Source organism: Stegodyphus dumicola, chromosome 2 (assembly GCF_044657685.1).
Source record: "Stegodyphus dumicola isolate Sdum_Otavi_A_Nest chromosome 2, ASM4465768v1".
Taxonomy (NCBI): Eukaryota; Metazoa; Arthropoda; class Arachnida; order Araneae; family Eresidae; genus Stegodyphus; species Stegodyphus dumicola.
The window spans coordinates 131,893,180-131,914,008 of record NC_140769.1 but is presented as its reverse complement, the minus strand read 5'-3'; the positions used below and the strand labels follow the sequence as shown (position 1 = coordinate 131,914,008).

General features: G+C 33.0%; 1 protein-coding gene across 10 annotated transcripts in view; it reads left to right on the top strand.

The window, feature by feature from the left end:
- The window catches only part of LOC118184991 (sodium channel protein para-like), a 610,313-nt gene that overhangs the window by 376,507 nt on the left and 212,977 nt on the right, over nt 1–20,829 (top strand). For all 10 annotated transcript variants that reach the window (XM_085811116.1, XM_085811114.1, XM_085811112.1 and 7 more), the window contains 2 exons: nt 11,802–12,126; nt 20,154–20,359. In XM_085811116.1, coding sequence (XP_085667242.1) covers nt 11,812–12,126; nt 20,154–20,359 — 521 coding nt within the window. In that variant the 5' untranslated portion in view covers nt 11,802–11,811. The remainder of the gene's footprint in view (nt 1–11,801; nt 12,127–20,153; nt 20,360–20,829) is intronic.

The following is a 20,829-nucleotide window of genomic DNA, read 5'->3' as shown; positions in this document are numbered from 1 at the left end:
TATGTATACTGTCATTGCTTGTTGGTCGTTTGTAAATAAAATAAAAAAATATAATTTCTTTATTTTATTGTTAATTATAAACATTACTCATTTTTTATTATTCTATTCTCTTATTTTTAGTCTAAAGGGATTTGAGTCCCCGAAGGACTATTACTTTCGTTTTGGCATTTTGCGTCGGACTCCTATAAATGTCAGTTCACTTTTCAAACTGTTGCCAACAAATATTATCGACCTGTATTATATTTAAAGGAATTAAACGATTAAAAATCTTCATAAATGTATGTATGTCTCCTGAATTTTGATAAAACAACGGTACCTAGAAACATCAAATTTTGAATAACGTAATCCTCCAGCGAATATTTGCGTCTGGAAGTCCAAATTTGAAATTTGGAATTTTTTTATTATCGTTTTCATATTTTGTAAAACTTTAACGAATTTTTGATTAACATACTGAGGAATTTCAAAGCAAGCAATGACAGTGCTCTACAGAAAAAAACATTTTTATCTTCAGCTCGCGAGACTGTGTATCGGAAAATCTAAAGATATGCTTATTTAAAAATTATTTTGTGATATTGCTGTTGAGCTGAATTTTGCGGTTTAAGTGCAAAGAACATGATATTTAACAAATAAAAGTAACGCACAAAATGTTAAAAAACGCCCCTTTGGACGTAATTTAAAATCTGAAACATTTCGGATTTTTTTTTTTTTTTAATTATTATTCTGCTCTGTCGTACGATGGGCAATGATAACTACACGTGCTCATGTGCACATCTCCTTTCTCATGTTTTCATCCGAAAATTCTCTAATCATAAATTGTTTTGGACTTATAACTCAGTGACTTAACAATTTAAGAATAGCATATTTTACAATTCCCAGTAGAGTATTAAGTGTTGTCATGCATTTCGTTTTCAGTCTTTTTCTAAATTTATGATATCAGTGTTGAATTTTCTTAAAAATGTTCAACTTTTTTATATGTCGTTTGAGGTTTATTTGTTAAACATCGCTTTCTTCACCCGTACGCGACATAAAATCCAACATGAAAATCACAAAATCTTTAAAATTGGTGTATCTTTAGAATTCCCAATAAAATTTCAGTTTTTTGATAGAAACTTTTTTATATTCTCTATTTTACTTATATTTGCTATATTATTTCTTTAAAAACAGTACATAGCGATAATATTTGGTTGGAACATCCTTTTGTTTGAAAACTGATTCGATACAAAAGTGAAAAGAAGCTGAAATTGAGGATTCAGGCTAATACAACTATCTCTTCATAATGAGTTTTTGGAATCATTAGGAAAAGTGCAATACCCTCGCCGGGGTTCGAACCTGGCCCTCTCGAATTCGCGTCGAGCGTGCTGACCACTACACAACGAACGCATGCTAAGAAGGCAGGAGAAATGCCTTATAGTGTAAACAAACCTATTATGAGCTTCAGACAAAGTACCATTTAATGTTTGTCCAATATTTCCAACAACCTATAATTCTATAGGTTCTATACTATAATTCTATAGTATCAACAAATTTAAATTCATTTTGATCTGCACTTACATCTTCGGGGTATTTTGATATCAGTAAATGCTGCTCGTTCAGTTGCAATAATATGTTATGTGTTGCATACGCAGCAAAATTTTTTACAAAACTTTAATGGGCTTTAAATAAAGTACCGCTTCCGGTAGTCTAATTTGACCAAAAATCTAATCAACTCCTTACATGAATGCAGTAAGCTTAAATTTTGAAGATGGAAATTTTTGGAAATATGATGTAAGAGTTATCGTGGAAGGAATAATCGTCACACACATACGATATAGATAAAATATCATCCTAAAAATAGTAAAAGTGTGTTCATGGTTATTCACTAAAAACTCATTATCGAACTTTGAAACGAAAACATTCCCCCCCCCTTATCTATGTATATAGGTTGGCAGGAAGAAATTACACTCAAGTGATAAATACACTAATGAAACAAACATAACTTTGATTTTTCCAAAATCATGATATTTGATGGTGTTCTTCAAATTAAGCCTAGCTATTAAATTTGACTGATCTACAGATTTTAAACGGCTATTTAAAATTTTCTTCGCAAACAGTTCTGCAGTTGCAAGAAATGTCCCCACCCCGATTGAAGAAAAAACCCGTACCTTAAGATTTGTAGAGATTTATAATATCATAAATAGCGTCTGAATATTATTTTGAAAAAACATGTATTTGCCGACCCTCCCCCCTTACGAAACTAACATTTAGGCACTGTAAAGTATTATTCTATAAACTTTTTAACGCATAAAAATTAAAAATCGAGGATGTTCAATGCAAAAATTAGTTCAGAAACATACGCATGCACAGTGCGTCAACAAAGCTAGAGAACTTTTTCTTTAATAGCCGGGCGCTTCATTTAATAGCCATTAGCCTTGCGCCACTACAAGGGCCGGAAGTGGTAGCAATTTCGTTATGGAAGCACCTAATAGGTGGCCACCGTTGCCTCCTATGAATGGACGGACAGTTACAAACATGTCTTCTCCAGGATTCGATCCCGGGTCCTTCGTTACGGCACTCAGGAGGCTAGAAGACCAAAGTCGTATAAAGTAGAAAACTAAAGAAGATATAGTTCGACCGCCTCATCCGCAACCATGAGCGCAAACACGCATGCGCCATTAGGACCGAATTATTCTCAAAATAGGGTGCAAGGATGTTGACTTTCTTTCCCTCTAACACAGCTCTTTCCGGAGAAAAGACCTTTCATGTCGCAGCAAGTAAGTCCCCTTTTGGACGAGTCTATGTGTTTTGGCAGAATGCCAACCAGGGTTGCGCTTGAGACGGTCGAACTAAAACATACTTACTTTATAATTCAACATACAGTTTTTGCAAGTCTATACAACACTTGCACCTTCATACAGCTTCTTGCTTCATTCTTAGAACTTTTATTTTCATATACAGTTTCGACCTCAGGTTACGGTTTCCAGAAACTCTTAGTGGTTTAAATTAGTGACCTTTAACTCTTTCAGGAGCAGGAAAAGGCAATTAACATTTTTAGCAAAACTCTTGATTTATTTACTGTATCAGGTATTACAATGAAATTATTTGCGACAATTACACATATTTTGTCCAAGACTCGTGAAAACAATGACCACTTCTGGTGGTTATTGTCAGTGACCACCGCTCACAGAACACATCCCTACAAATCAGTCTCTATGGCACTCATGGAAACAGTTTTTTTTTTTTTTTTTTTTCAAAGCGTAGAGTACGACTTCGCATGTGGTGCATTCCTACACTGTTCTTACAGGCTTTTTTTGGGGGGGGGGGTGCTGCAGAGTGCACATCGTTGTCATGTTGTGTTCGATGGCTGATGCTTATTTTCTTGAAGACAAATTGCTGCATCAACGACGGGCTTATGTTTCTTGATTGCCATCTAGTGAGCTACAAGGGAACTTCAGAAACGGCCAGTCTTGAAAACCACTCACAGGAGTGAGTACCACGTTCAATAGGAAAGGTGGTTATTGTAGGTAACCACCGCCCTTCAAAGAGTTAAAAAGCGACTTAATGGAAAAGAAAGCAATCTGCTTGATTCATTCTTAGAACGTTTCATCTCATATACAGTTTCCAGAAACTCTTAGTGGTTTAAATTAGTGACCTTTGGTGGTTTAGTCTTAGTGCTCTTGGTGGTTTAAATTAGTGAGATTAGGAATAACATTTTTCTTTTCTAAGAAACTGCTTCACGAGATTAGAATTGTGGGAAGGCGGGCTGTTGAGCGGCAGAAACTAGCACAAATTCATGAGCATCATCTACATTCATATATTAGTATAGTGGATATTCATGTAGTGGTATAGTGGATATTCATGTAGTGGTATAGTGGATATCCATGTAGTATAGAGCAGTGGTCTCAAATTGCGTGCGTGCCAAATGCAAGATCTAAATGCAACTGACTGGGCGGAAATTTTTTTAAGAAAATTATATATATATATATATTGTAAAATTAAAATATATTTATGATAAGTTTTAAATTTTGCTAACTAAATAGTTATCAAATTATACATAAACATTAATAGTAATATCCCAAAAATGAAAATTCAAAATTCAAATTTGTATTTATTTTCTATCTGAAATCTAAAATTTAGCATCTGCAATGTATTTTTATTGGTTACAGGTTGTAATTCAAACAGATTGACAGCTAACTATTTAAATTTTCAGCTTTAAATTTAATTCAAATATAATAACATGTTTAAAATTGTTAAGTGACTGACTTTAATTTAAATTAAAAATAAAAAAATATGGAAACTTTTTTCACTCTCAATAAAAACTCCATTTTTCATAGAAAACTTTCCAAGTGGGTCAAAACTTGACAGTAAATAATGACAACCTATAAGGTATTTCACCCGCCTTCTTAGCGAGCCTTCGTGGTGTAGCGGTCTGCACGCTCAGCGGGTAATTGAGAGCTCCGCGGCTCGATTCCTGGCGAAGGCGTTGCATATTTTTCCTCTTGCTTGCTACCAAAAAATACCTAATATCTCTACAAACCTAATACTTTCTTTTATACGTTAAGTTTATTTTCGACGCATAAATAAAATGCCTATGCTTGCGTGTAAATAATTATAAACTTCTTTATTTCTTGCTACAGCTTGACACTTGATGGCATTTCGGTTCTGATAATTACTAGAGACTATCTTCATCAGGGATTGTGAATGCTCATCAGTCAATTGAATTCTTCTCTTGTCTCTTTTCAATCGTCAAAATAAAAACTGTTCACATATAAATGTATTTAAAAACAAAGCGATTGTTCTTGCTTCAAAAATTCGCAACTGTGCTTATTTATTTTCTGACAAGTGCAAATAAAAATTAACAAAACCTATATCTTCAAATCTTTGAATAACGTTTACATCACAACGTAAATTAATTATCGCCATCTATAAATTTCCTTTCACTTTATTTATGTTAGTTTTGTAATGAGAGTAAAAATGTGTAAATTCGGACTTCAAATAACTAAAAATCTTGAAATTTTTGCAACACCATATTTATAACAAAAACAAAATTGAAATGTATTCGCGGGCCGCATAAAGTTGCTTTGGAGGCCGCATACCTCCTGCGGTCAAGATCACTGGTTCAGGCACCAGTTTCAGCTGACTGGTGTAGAGTGTCAAAAGACGCATGCACTGGTCGCCCTTTGATTTCAATAGGATAAGTGAACTGCCCTTTTAACTAGCGATTTCATAAAATTGTTGAAGAGACGATGGATATTATAGGAATATTGAATAGGGCATGTAGTGTAATTATGTCTTTTTCTTGTAGATTTATTTAAAAGCGAGAATGTAAGCACCACGTTCCTCAGTTAAACTAACAGCCATTTAACGTGAGGTATCTGCCCTACCGTGAGAAAGGCTAAAGCGTTTTGCAAAGTTTCTTTGATTGATTTCAGCAATGCATGGATCATAGAGGACGACATTTGAAACATGTCATTTTCAGAATTTAATATTGCCGTAATTATTTTTTTTCTAATAATGGGACACATTAAACTGTAAAGATAAAATGTGACTCAAAGTAGCTCTTTGTTGTTTCTGTGTTATTTCATTTAAAAGACGTTCAGATTTATCTGCCTCACTCAGTACGATATGTTAATTAAGTAACAACATTATAGGAATACAGCCTAAAAATTTCAAATGCCTACTAAAATAAATATTTAAGCTTTAGTAGTTTTGTTTATAAATATTCTTTTAAACTTATATTCGCCAGAAACTCTCTTGTTGAGCCAAAAGTTATTAGCCCCAAGGGCATTAGCCCAGAAAGCTATTAATTTCATTTTGGCATTTTGCGTTGGTTCACTATAAATGTTGGTTCACTTTTCAAATTGTTCCCACCAAATATTATCGCCCTGTGCGATATTTAAAGAAATTAAATAATGAAGAATCTCCATAAGTGTATGTATATTTCTCGTATTGTGGTACAACAACGGTACCTAGAGCCATCCAGTTTTGAATAACATAATCCTCCATTGAATATGGGCATCTGGAAGCCCGAATTTGGAATTTGAAATGTGTTTTATTATCGATTTCATATTTTGTAACACTTTAACGAATTTTTGATTAGCAGACTCAGCGATTCAGCGATTTCAAAGCGAGTAAGAGCAACACTGTACGGGAAAAAAAAAAAAAAATATATATATATATATATATATTTCTAGCGTTCGAGATTGTTTATCGAAAATTCTAAAGATATGCTCATTTTAAAACTACATTGCGATATTGCTGTTAAATTAAATTCTATGGTTTTAGGTGCAAAGAATGTGATATTTAATAAATAAAGGTAACTCACAAAACGTTAAAAAAACACCCCTTTGGGTGGAATGTAAAATCTGAAAGCTTATTTTATTTTATTTTTATTTCAGATAGTTCTTAACGTACTAATATCTCTCGAAATCTACTCTGTATTTCAGCTTTAGAGTGTCAGATTGTAGGAAAGCTGTCGGTGAACTGTTCCGTTGGATTCTAAAGAATTCTCGGCTGACTACCCTACTCCTGTCTATTTACCAGGAGCACTTTTTCGATCTTAGGTAACATGTTTTTGTCGCGGAACAAAGCCCGTTCCTGGGAGAGTCCAGCATCTGCGTGCGGGTGTTTTTATGCGCCTCTTTATAATTTAAAATAATATTTTTTAATAAATTTTAATAATACTAATATTTTTTATAATATATATTTTTTTTACAAATTATAATATTTTTAATTAATATATTTTGGCCTTTAAGAAAAGGCCTTTTTTACCGTCTTTTGAAAAAAAAATCATTGTATAATATATTTGTCCTTCCACAGGTAACTTCAACTTTACATTCCACATAACTTTAACTTTACAGATAACTTCAACTTCAATACCGACCGAATTTGGCGCCTGCGTACGTTGTTTTAGCTGCATACCCTCCAGGAGCAGCCTGTGCGGAAGGATAATGTATTTATAGACATTTCACTCAGTCGAGAGCTGTAGGCTGTTCACCCCGGTAGCACATGCTGTAGGCAAATGAGAGCTTTGAAATGTAGAAAAGTAAAATTCAGTAGTTGCATGCATTGGAATTTGGTCACCTAACTTACTAGAAAGAAATACACGTGGTGCTGCCATCTATGTGCAGTATTGTGAAATAGAGATTGAGTTCATAATTGGATGCTTGAAATGAATGCCTCAGTCTAAGAAGAACTTAAATTTGACTTGTCCAGTTCATTTTATATATGAATAAGAGACAGCTTATCAGTTAGGAATGTAGTTACATACCTTAAATTTTATGTCAGAATGAGGATATAGCATTCATGTGTTAAATTTAGATTTTTTATTAGTTCTTTTTTCAAGAGTTTGGATTCGTGCCATATATTTGTGTGTCTTCAGTCTTTTGAGTGATGAAAAACTAAAATATGCCTCTAAAAGGTGGAAATACGTTTGTCAATTTACATTATGTAATGTAGTTTAAATTCAGTGGATCAATTTGTTAATATAGTTACTCAGTTTAATTAATAGTTCGATTTACATTATTTACATTACGATTTACATTATACGTATCTGAGATCATGGCACAATCGTCTTTTATTGCCAAGAAATTTCAGTTTTCATAGTCTTTTTTCTTTTTTCTTTTTTTTTTTTTTTTTTTTTTTTTTTATTGTGCATGAGTGAAGAAAGAAAGCATTTTCTATTACAGAAGCATAAAATTGTATATGTATCGAGTTGCTGATGTACGAAGATTTGATTGTATGAAAAAGTTTGCATTGTAGCATCTGCAATTTTTCCTTTGAGTTACATGTGCTGCATAATTTTTTCCCGACACTCAGAATGTTTTTAGCAAAAAGGGACAGTTTGCCCAGAAGGGCTATTAACTTCGTTTTGGCATTTTGCGTTGGTTCACTATAAACTACGTTTCACTTTTGAAATTCTTGCCACAAAATATTAGAGTCCTGCATTAGATTTAAAGAAATTAAACAATGAAAAATCTGCATGAATGTATGTGTGTTTCTCGCACTGTGAAAAACAACGGGACCTAGAGACATCAAATTTTGAATAACGTAGTCCTTCACTCGTACATGGCCATCTGGAAGCCTAAATTTGGAATATGCTTTATTTTATATTTTGTAAAACTTTAACGAATCTTTGATTAACAAACTTAACGATTTCAAAGCAAGCGATGGCAAAACTGAACGGACCACAAAAATTACAGCCTTCTGCCAAGCTTGAGTTAGTGTTTCAAAAAGCGTTGTATAAACAAACTGAACTGGAACTTAAAATGCAAAAATATTTTGGATGAAAATAAATACTGCTTCATGCCTCAGTGTTCAGCTAAAGATGCGTCTCTTCGCCAGTGTGACATAGTAAAGCAAGGTAAATAGAACAAACTTAGTCACAATTTCAATATCTCTAGACAAAAAAGGGATTTTGATGAACCCTTGGTAGCCAGGAATGGTAAATTTATTGAAACGTGCTAGTGTATCTAGAAACATCTTCTACTTGATCAAGGATTTTTATTTATTTATTTATTTATTATTATATTATTTTATTTATTATTATTTTTTTTAATTATTTATTTATTTATTTATTTATTTATTTTTTTTATAATCACACTGTAGAACTTTTTCTGGATAATATTACGAAAGAATATATTTTGGAAATGGATTGTCGAGAAGGATCAACCACTGGATTTTTTTTAGGGGGGGGGGGGGGTGTCGGAATATTATAATTAATGATCTTCCGTGTGAATTATCTGCTTTTCGAAATTGTTTTAAAATTGCTTTTTCGGATGATTTGCTTTTAATTGTTCATTGCAATAGTTTCGCTAATGCTTGTTTCTTTGTCTGAATATTTACTTGATTCTGCTTTTCAGTGGTCTAAATTTTCTAAATTGAAATTTAATCCTCTGTAAAGCAAAGTTATGATAGAACGTAAGAGGATGAATGAGGATGGTAGAATAAATTTATCACTTGTGTACTTTCCTACAGAGGAAATTACACAAATAAAGCGCTTAGGAGTTATAATGTATTTATCCTGCCTTCCTGGTTTAATGGTCAGCCTACTAGGGGCGTATTCGAGAGGTCCGAGGTTCGAGTCCCGGCGAGGGCATTGCTGATTTTTCATGTGTCCTGCTTCAAAAAAATTCTAATGACTCTGCTAGTCAATGCACTCTAGTGGTGCCCGAACTAAAATAGGTATTTGATTATGATTCTCCATCGATCGGATTTGGCGATCGGGTCCCCTAATTCCCAGTCGCCTTTTAAAAGGAGAAGTACATAAGGTATTTCTCCCGCCTTCTTAGCATGCCTTCGTGGTGTAATGGTCAGCTCGCTCGGCGCGTATTCAAGAGGTTTGAGCTTCGAGTCCCGTCGAGGGCATTCCTGCTTCGAAGTAACCTAATGTCTCTACAGAATTATCACGGGTAATAAGTTTCAGTGGAATCACATTTCCAATCTCTAAAGCAAGTGCGAAAAGATATTACCAGAGTTACTTAAAATTTCTGAAATCATTTATGCAGTCAAACCAGACGTTCTAAAATCGATATAGAGGCAAGGAGTACGCTTATTTTCTACGCATCAAGGGTTAGGGGGAAGTTCTTTACGGAAGAAAGTTAACTGCAAGTTTCTATGGAAAGTTCAAATAAGATTTCTTTTAAGAATTATTCGTAGCTATTAGTTACGAGGCTCTGTTTATTATCGCTGGTATGCCACCCATTGATATTTAGATTTTGAGTAATATTGCGATGGAGGAAAGCCTTTTTAGGCACTCCTCCTCAGATTTTCTTAACAATCTTTTCTTGGCAATCTCTTTTCTTAACTGTTTCTTTCTTGCCGCATCCTTTTAGCAGGAACTTTATTCCAGTTGTGGTCTATTCGGATGATATTCTTGAAGTCACTGAATCATACTCTACTGAACCTAGTACTCTAGTTCCAGTGCTCTATTGAAAAGTACCAACTAATTTATTTTACTGACGGAAGTAGAATTAATGGCATGATTGGGCTTGCTTTTGTTCTTTATGAAGATTAACAAGGAAGATACTTCACACAATATAGAATTGGTGATGAGCGCTCTGTTTTTTCAGGCTGAGTCGCTATGCAAAATGGATGCAAAATGTTGCAAAACGGATTCCAAATTCTTCTGGAGTTTTGAGATCAGTGCATGTTTTAATATGTAGTGATTCTTCCTCTTTGCTGCAATTACTACAGAAAATTAGTGTTTCAGAGAAACTTGCTGCTGAAATTCATGTTATTAGTAAGATCTTGCAAAACCTTGGTATCGACATTCATTTTACTTATGTTCGTGGACACTGTGGAATTCTGGAATATTCTAGCAGAATTAGCCACGAAACATCACATTGACTTAAATTTCCGTGTTCTAGTTTTGCAGTGAAAGCGATTTTATAGAAATGATGCTATTTATATTTGGAACAGAGAATACCTTTCGTTACCGAAAGCTCAATGGACCAAAAGATTTTTCCGACAGTTTTTCACAGAATAAAAATTGATCAAATTTCAGTATATTTTAAATTAACTCAATTTTTATCAAGACATGGTTATTTTACAAGCTATTTAAAGCGATCTGAACTAGCCTCAAGTGCTTCGTGCAGCTTCGGAAGCGGCGATGAAGATGTTAATCACATTCTTCATGAATGTGTTCGTTATCCCACTTTAAAAGCACTTGCATCTTGGCCACAAATTTTTACTGAACTTTTACAGACTAAAGAGACAGTTTCTGCTTTCAGAATTTCATTCGCAATTAAGATTATTAAGTTCTTTATTTATCACTTAATTTTTTTCTGTAATTTATTTTTTGTATATTTTCTTTCCTCTTTTTCAGTGCTATGCTATTATACATATGTTATTTAATTTAGAAATGCTATAACTTCTGCACGTCTCGTATTATACTTTTTGTAACATGAGGAGCTGGAATCAGATATAAAAAAAAGATCAGTTGTCAACAGATCCTAATCAAAGCATATTAACTCCGATGACCTTCCAAGTGGACAGTTACAAAGAATTATCATGAAGGAATATATAAGCAGTCTCACGGCCGAATAACGCTATCTATCGCATGAGCATTACACTTCCGAACCCACATCACTATATGTTTCTGATTTACGTTTTTGCAATCTGTCGCTCTCAGAAGTTTGTGCAAACTTACCTAAAGCACAATGTATAATAAGTGCTTAAAGTTACAAATTGATCATTACTTTTAACTGAAGTTTTTTAAACAGTTACTTTAAAACTCCTCTGAAATGTTTTATAAATTTTAGCTTAAGATAATTTTTAATTACGCTATTTTCAAAATACAAAAAAAAAAAAAAAAAAAAAAAAAAAAAGAAAATTTATATATTTTTCAAAATAAATTAACAATTAATTTAGCAAATTTGTTTTCAAATATAAAGCATGATGAAGGAATTAAACTATTTGCTGTTTGACAACGAGAATGATGGTTCGCTAAAACCATCGAAACTAGTTCTGCAAAAATTTGCAAATATTACATTGCTTTTTGTTGTTTGAATTCTAAATTAGCACGATGACAGTTAATATTCATCATGCTTTTCATTTGGTAACAAATTCTTGTTAGACTGTTATTTACCGGGTGTTCTTAATTTTTTCTTCGCCTGATTGTTCAATAGCTGCAAAATTCATTTGTTAGTTTACATAAGCAATAAAAAATGGCATTATTTTGCATACATTAAATTTCTTTTAAATGGGAATTATTTGATATATATTTGATGTATTTTTGAGGGGATATTATTTTGCATATGTTCATTGAGTACTTTTATTGATTGTTATTTCTGATATATTCCTTAGTAACTAAGTTCTTTGAACAGGAGATCTGTGATGTCCGCCGACGATCAGTCCGACGAAGAGGTGGTTCCTACATTCCGTCCCTTCACTCGGGAGTCTCTTGCGGCCATCGAGGCCCGGATTGCCGAGGAGAAAGCCCGTAAGGAGCATGCGCAGAAAGGCGAGGATGGGGATGATCACTCAGATCGTCACCCCGAGGCGAGGGGGATGGATCATGAAGAGGCGTTGGAGCCCGATCCCAACCTTGCGGTCGGAATGCCCTTGCCCAAATACCTGCTCAACGAGCTCACGCCTGATGTCATTGCCACGCCCCTCGAGGAGATAGACAAGTACTATGAAAATCAAAGGGTGAATAAGTTTGTGATTTTACAACCAAAATTAAATGAGCTGAATTGCTACAATCCATACAAATTCGTGTTTTATCCCTTAGAAACACGCAGTTCAGCATTCAAACAGTGTAATTCTTATGACACCAGAAATCTGAAAATGTTCTAGTCAATAAAGCCTGCCTTATCTGAATTAGCAATTTATATAAATTCCAGTACTGTGAAAACTAGCTGATATTGACCAGCTGTAATGTGCTTTTTCGAATCACGTAACTGCAAAGCAACGGTGATGAATTGTAGAGAAAAAAATTGCATCACTATCATGTCTGGTACAGACACATTAAATGAAATGAAAATTCAAAAACCAGTACTGTGATTCGTTCTTTCGCTGAATTTTAATGACATGAAGAATTTTCTACTTAGTATCTTAGTTAAATTTCAGGAAAATAATCGTAGTACGCTGCTGAGGAATAGGATCATAAGAACCTCTAACTTGAGATAAATTAACCTAAATTGTAGTGGAACAAAAGTTAAACTAACTTTAATTAGTTAGTCAAACTAATTAGTTAACGAGTTTAAGAAAGGTTAACTATAAATCCTGCTAATATATTAGCACTTAATTCCACTTAAAAACCTTAAAACTAAACTAATTGATTCAAATAAAGCGAAATGTCGATTGATTTATTTGCAAATAAATTAACTTTCATGCTGTGGGTGGCATAAATTGTATTTCCAAATGAATTGGAAAGTTTCTGATAGTACTGTTACATTTTTAGATAGCTACTTACGATTTGATTGAATTTTACAGTCTGAGATTGCCATATATGTTTTGTTCAGTCTTTATTAGAAGTAATGATATCTTTCTTATGGAACTGCGACAAACTTGTGCTTGTAACTTCAGTATTAATACTTTATGCGAAAAATCTGTCCAAGGGTAGATTCTATTTGACATCTGTTCGAACGGAGGGAAAACACAATTCTTTCCATCAGTTTTATACAAATGAGATATTTACTTACTGCATTATATGTTCACAGAGTTTTATTCTGTTTGTATAATGTTTATCTTATTCTCTGCCAGTGAATATAAAAACATATAAGCAAATCAATAAATTTCTCTTTAATAATGCTTTGTAGATGATGGAAAAATACTGACTTACAAAGCCAAGTACATTGACATGCTTGTACGTTTTGAGTGTTACATCACAATCAAAAGATTTATTTCTGAATGCTGTCAAATGTTTACACTCAATAATCAATCGATTATTTTAAGCGAAAGTTAAACAGTATTATGCACCCCAGTTAAAATAAAGTTTGTTACCTAGTGAAACCATCTGATATTTTATAAACTAAAGCTTACGTTTAAGCTTGGGGCGATATGTCTCAGAAGAAACCTGAAAGAAGCGTCGTCTCAACTGAAAGCTTTACACTAAGCAGTGTGTGTACAGAAGGAGAACACAGCCGCCACTTAACTTTCATTTTCATATAACAGTTTCTAAACCTGACTGCAGGGCATCTGTTTGATTTTGGCCGCAGAACCCTTTATCAGACATGAGTTTTTCACTTAGTCATTTGGCTTAGGATAACAATTAAAGGTATTAAATATTCGAAAAATACCAGGTTATAATTTATTATTATTTCTCGTAGATCAGGTATACAGTACCTGTTCTGTAGTTTATAAATGTGAATCTGTGGTAAAGTATAACATGCGTTTTGTAGTATGTTAAAGGGAGCTCTCAAGCTGCACATGGGCACATTAGCATGATCACGTGCCTAGATGGTATATGTAATTTGAAACCACTGGATGTCAAATCACGGATGTCTGCAGAGAATACAAAATGCGTGAGAGAAGATATTTCTTGCATAGTCCTAAAATATCTGCTCGGAAGGCCAGCCGCGAAAAAGCAGTGTCAGTGCTGGCGTTGTGGATTGTTTTTACGGAAATGCCTATGTATGCATTCGCACTGTATACAGGATGTTATGAGTTTTTATGTTAACCCTTTTAAGTACTGACAACATTAAAAGTACCGATTTCGTAATCCAAACATTGCAACATGAAGAGGACCACTTTCGTGAACGACTTTCGTTTAATGAAGGATCCATATCTCATCTTACAGAGCAGGTTAAAAGTCTGACATTACTAAGCATTCATATACGGAAATCAAAAACTCTCCGTGCGCACATACAGATTGAACCAAGATCACCAAAATTTTATGCTTCCGGTGCAGTATTCAGATGACAAGTTTGCAGACTCTTCGTATTTACTGAACTAAGTGTGACAGAAGTTACTTATCTGAATAGATTGCAAGTATGGTTTCTCCTTAACAACAAACTGAACAAGAAAAATTTTTATTGTAACAAAATGTAGCGCCCTCTCTCTGAATAGTCTGCAAGTATGGGTTTTCCTCAACTAAGAAACTGAACGAGATAATTTTGTCTGGTAACAAAATGGAGCGCCCTCTCTCTGAATAGTCTGCAAGTATGGTTTTTGCTCAACTAAGAAGCTGAACGAGATAATTTTATCCGATAACAAAGTGGAGAGCCCTCTCTCTGGCATAACTGCTTACTGAAATGGTTGAATAATGTAGTCCCCAGCCGCTGGATTTGTCATCACAGATGGAATGAAAAGGCTTGTTTGTCAGGTACCCCAACATCACCCGATTTTATCCTATGTAATCTTTTTCTTTGGGGTTGTCCTGCTACTTTATCGAATTGTAACGCAGGATTAACAGCTATGGCTTAAGAACTCACCTATTGGATTGAAGTATGCACTCTGAGGAAACGTTCTCACGTTGAACATCAGTAGGGAAAAACTGTTAACTCTACTATTAAAACATTAGAAAGGAACTAGTAATTCTGTCACGTTACGAATATCGATCATTTCCAGTACTCCATAAAAATAACACTAAAGCATACATCACTTGTTTTTTAGCAATTTTATGTACCTGAAAGCGATATAAAATTGTTTTAATTGTAATGGTGACCGGAAAAATGCCCGCAGGAAAAAAGCCCACAGAAAAAGTGCTCACAAAAAGCTCAGATATATGCTCACACGGAAATAAGCCAACTGATAAATAAAATACGTAGAAATATGCTTAGATTAATCAATCAATAATTAATCGATTTGAATAGTGTACATCTACGTGAATTGTTCATAGAAAAAATATTTAAATTACAAAAACATCTATGGTATATATATATATATATATCAAAAACTGTATAACTTATGTGTAAATTCATTTGCTATATAAGATTAACAAATGGGCCGTTTTGAATTAGGAAAAGGAGAGAAAGAAGGAAGAAAAATCAAACAGAATATACAGCGAAAAATTATTACAATTTTAATTGTTAAAAAATAAAATAATAGTAAATATAAGTTACACACTTTATAATATAAACATTTAGAAGTATAAGCAAACAAAAATAATTATTTTATTTAAATTACGTACAGTACCTTATTATATATAAATCACAAATATATATTTCAAAAAGTTATGAATACATAAACGTGATGAATATTAGTTAATATATGTAAATATTTAATTTTATCATCGATTTCATCATAGTTTTTTACGTGATTCGCGATTAGCAAATATAAGTTTTCATGTTTTCTTTTTCTTTCTTTTTTTTTTTTTACTTCAGTACGCCGTGTATTTACAATAGCTAATAATAAACGTTGACTGGCTAAATCTTTTATGAGTCCGTCAAATAAAAACCACATACTGGTATGGATACAATTAAATAATGAAATTAGTACCTTATGAAAGCTTTCGTAACAATTTTTGGTTTTAGGAGATTTTTCGAAGGCTGCATCATAATGATTTCCCACTTCGATTAGAAACTGTGGTCTTCTAGAACGTTTTTGGCTCCAAACTTAAATAACTACATTCAAACACCAATTTCTATAGATATATATGTATAACGTATGCAAAAATAGAGTAAAAAAACAAAAATTAACTGTTGGCAGTTAAAGGAATAAAACTGTCGTACAGAGGCAGTAGTATAAAATATTATAGTACATGCAAAATTTTACTATAGTTCTAATTTTTTTTTATATACTGCCCCTGAAAATGTTTATGTGAGCATTTGTTCAATTATTTTTTCAAATGATCAAATAATTTTTCTTTAAACAATTCAAGAATATGTACGATGTTCAAGATTGATTAATGTAAGGATATTTCTACATATTTTATTTATCAATGGGCTTATTTCCATATGAGCATATATCCACGTGAGCTTCTTTCCGTGTGAGTATATTTCTAAGCGAGCATTTTTCCATGTGCGCATTTTTTTATGGGGGCATATTTCTGTGTGGGTCTTTTTTCCTGTGAGCATTTATACCTGGAAGCATTATTCTGTGAGCATTTTTCCTGTGGGCTTTTTTCCTGTGGGTTTTTTTTCCTAGAACCAATTGTAATCTAATTCACTTACAAGTTCGTTCGTCACTTACAAGTTCGTGAATACAAAGGTTTGTAGACTTGTGACAATGTATTGTCTTATTATGCTTTTGTATAAGATGCTATTGGAAATTAATGTTTATTAAAGTAGATATTTAAGACTGCTAAAACTGTTTTGTACAGTAAATATTTCTCTTTCAAAAATTAAGTTCGTGAAAGCCATACATACTCAATTTATACTCTCCTATAAATTCCGCTTTTTCGTAACTGGTGAACACAATGTGTTATAATTTCGTATACAACGTAACGCAGCGTTTAGAGTTATGCGTATTCAAAGATCAAAACTTACTGTACATGCAGGGTGTATCTGGCATAAATGTAAAGGCAGGTAGAGAGGACCGAAATAAGATGATTTTTTAATGTAATGTGCTAAAGAGAATGGTGCATGCAAGTACTGACACGTAAGGGAATATATAAACAGCAAATAAGTGATAATAACAGGTAAAATATAAATAAAAACTTAATCATTTACCATTCTATAATGGATGCTATAAAGTATGATCACTAACGGTAACACGAGATTCACTCTCACACAGTCATATATTCTCACAGTTATTGTCTCCAACGTTGAAGATTCTGCAGCTCTGGAATCGTTTTCTGTCCATCCTTTGGACATCTGCTTTGTTTTTGTCCACAGTTCCATAGATTAAATGTATTTGACGCATTCTGGTCTAAAACCGCTGTGGGACGGACGATTTACGCCAGAGAACCGCTGTCACTTACAGATGGAAGAGAGCTCTCTACTTCCTCAGTGCGCTATTTCCACACGCTCGTTTCGCACACACATAAATCCGCTTATCATGGTTTCCTCTATCTGCCTTTATATTTGTGCCAGTTATTTTAGAATTGCCTTATGTAAGACTTAATGATTTGAAAAATATGAGTAAATCTATATGTAAACTTCTACAGTGAGTAGTATTTGAAGTGACTGCTATTAATCACTGACTGTTATGATGACTGCTACCTGAATTTTCAGAATTTCAAGGTTCGCTATGGAAGTTCATCTTCCCGTTGCACCAATGGTCGTGTTTTTTTTACTGAGAACCTTTCTTCAAATATTCAGAAGTAAAATCTGAATATGTCGATAGCCGTAAGCCTCATGTTAATTATTATACAGAGAATATTAGTTGATCAAAAGACCAGGCGACATGGTTCGTCGAGTGATCGTTGAGTGACATTTAAATCACGTCGAAAACCCAAACGAAGCTACACGAGTTAGACAAGTGCGGCTTGACGAGTCGATTCCGGTGTAAATAAAATTATTAAAGGTGTAAATTATGTAAAACTCTAAAATATGTGTTCCATTTCATATGGAACGCCTTGCACACTGTTAAAAAAAAGGACAGCTCTGTATCTCCCGTTCCACTGGGCCAATTGACGAAATTAAAATTGCGTTTTTCATGCCTCGAAAGCTCAACTTAGGATCACATATATATATATATAGCAATCATTCTAACATAGGTATTTTGACACAAAATCATACTTTTTCTGAAGTAAGATATCATTTTTCCCCATATTTCGATTCTATGACACAAATTATGCCTAGATATTAAATTTTTTTAATTTACGGCGGGAAATTCATGGAGAAATTAAAAAATTTATCTTGGCGAAATTTTTCAGAATAATTCACTTGGCGCAATTGTTAATTTATAGTAACCTACTTAATTTACATTTTTTAATTGATGCACCGAGAGGAAAAAAAGGTTCATCGTTCATTCTTTCAAATAATTTTAACAAAGTACGTAAACACATCTTCGCTATTATCGCTTATACTAAATATGCCAAATTTCAAAACACGCCAAAATGTAAATTCACGTATATCTTAGGAAATTTTGAATAGAAAAACTCTCATTTTTCTCAGATATGCTTAGAAATACATCCACTCTGAGATGATGTTAAAAATTTTATTGTTATAATACAAAACGTTTTTTGTAAAATTTATGAAAATTATTTTAAAATACAAACTTTTAAAATAAATAATAACAAATGTGCGAATTATATTTGGATTAAGCCTAAATTTCGTGTTCTGGAAGAAAGAATCAAATAAGTGTAATAAAAAAGCGATATTAATAAATATACATGAAATTCAATTAACACTGAGAAGCTAAAATTCTGAGAGCTAATTTTTAAAAAGTACTCGTGCGATTTTTACAAAACTTGGCAGTTTGGCATAATTTGATTCGTAGAATCAAAATATGGAAACAAAGTGGCATGTCAGAAAAGTCCGATTTTGTGCGAAAATACATATATTAAAACAATGCTATATATAAATCTAATACATATCCAAGGTCGTGCTTCCGAAACATGAAAAAAGCAACTTGAATTTCGTCAATAGGCCCAGTGGAACCGGAGAAAACTGTTGTAAAGATAAAGATATTTTGTAATTTGATGAAGAAGTGAGAAAACTGAAACTATCAATATAACAAAATCTGCACCAACTACTGCTTCGGATATATGAGTGAAAGCGAAAAGGATTCTATATTGAAGTTCAAACTAAAGTTGTCTGTCATGCTTCCTTCTGCAAATCAACATAAATTATCTTAGGCTGTGAAAAATAACCAAAAAGGAAGCAGTCGAAATTTGCAAGGTTTTAAAAATGACATAATATTGTAATTATTATTGTTTCTTTTTCAAGTGTGCAGGATCAACAAAACCTTAATATAAATGACGCGTAACTGTGATAACTGATGTCAAGCAAAGGTATATATATGTTTAATGAAATTTGATAATTCCAATTGTTTTTTGCATTTTCCTCAGTTTGAATTAAGCAACTTATCGGTTATCCTAGTTAAAAATCCAGTTTGTTTTTTGTTGATTGTGAAACAATCAACAAAACTAAAACAAGTAAATAATCAACAAAATAAATTCAAAAATCTCTAATTTGCTTCAAAAGAATTGCATGCTGTACAAAGGCAAATATAACAAAATCAACGCTCATGAAATTTACATTTTTGTCATTGCACGTTGTCAGGTTAGAATACAGCGCCACCTATTGTACAAGTATATAGAAAAAACCTCTCACTTGGCCACCTGGATTCGACTCAGTAACATGCCAGAGCATGTACTAGTACTGAATGTAGTAATTACCGTTAATAAAATAGTTCTCTATTTAGACAGTCCGCTCATTAGTTTTCTTATTATAAAATCGTAGTACACACGTGTTTCTGCAAAACGAAGGAAACCATGATAGAGCGTTATTATCGAAACCATGGATTCCCAGCAGTATTTATCGCGAAATAAGGGAGTCTATTTTTTAAATAATTGAAAAGAGAATTTTAAAACATTTAATGGAGATAATTACGTATAACGCGACAGAGGACTCAAGTAATATTTACAGATTTTTGAAACGTATTCTTTTCAAAAATAGATAAGCAATAATAAAATGTCACTGGAGATGTTTCAGGGCTAAAACACTTCTTGGCGCAAAGCAAATTATTATAAAAAATATGAGTTGTGATAACCGATAAGTACTACAAACTTTGGTTCCATTTTTCACAGTTTTCTAAACTATTCTTTATTTTGTAATTTCATATGTTAATTAATTTTAGATTTTTAGAGGATAAATTTGTAATATGAATGTACTCTGCTTTTACAGACCTTTGTAGTTATTAGTAAAGGGAAAGACATCTTTAGGTTTAGTGCAACTAACGCCCTGTACCTGTTGAGTCCTTTCAATCCAATCCGTCGAGTGGCAATTTATATTCTGGTCCATCCTGTCTTCAGCTTCTTTGTCATTACTACTATCCTCGTTAACTGCATTCTCATGACTTTTCCTACTAACCCTACTATCGAAAGTTCTGAGTAAGTAAAAATTTTCTGATAATAATGCTGTAAATAATCACTAACATTTTACTCTGCATAAAAAAATAGGACAGTTCTTAACTCCTGTTCTCCTGGGCCGATTGACGAAATTAACTTGCATTTCTCATGTCTCGAGAGCACGACTTAAGATACATATTAAATTTACATATAACATTATTGTAACATTGCTATTTTGAAGTAAAATCCGACTTTGTAAAAATCGCGTGAATAATTTTTTCAAAATTATTTTTATAAAAAATGCTAGCTTTTCAATGTTTATTGAGTTTGGTATATATATATATGTGTGTGTAATGATATTTTTAAATCAATTGATTAAATTAAATTCTAATCATATTGCTTAATAATGCGTTGGTGATTCTCTACCTAAATTGCATCCCTGTTCCTAAATTTTGGCGAAATTCTTTCTTTATTATAAATTATATTAACCTGTTGGCGCCCGCCAAATCGCC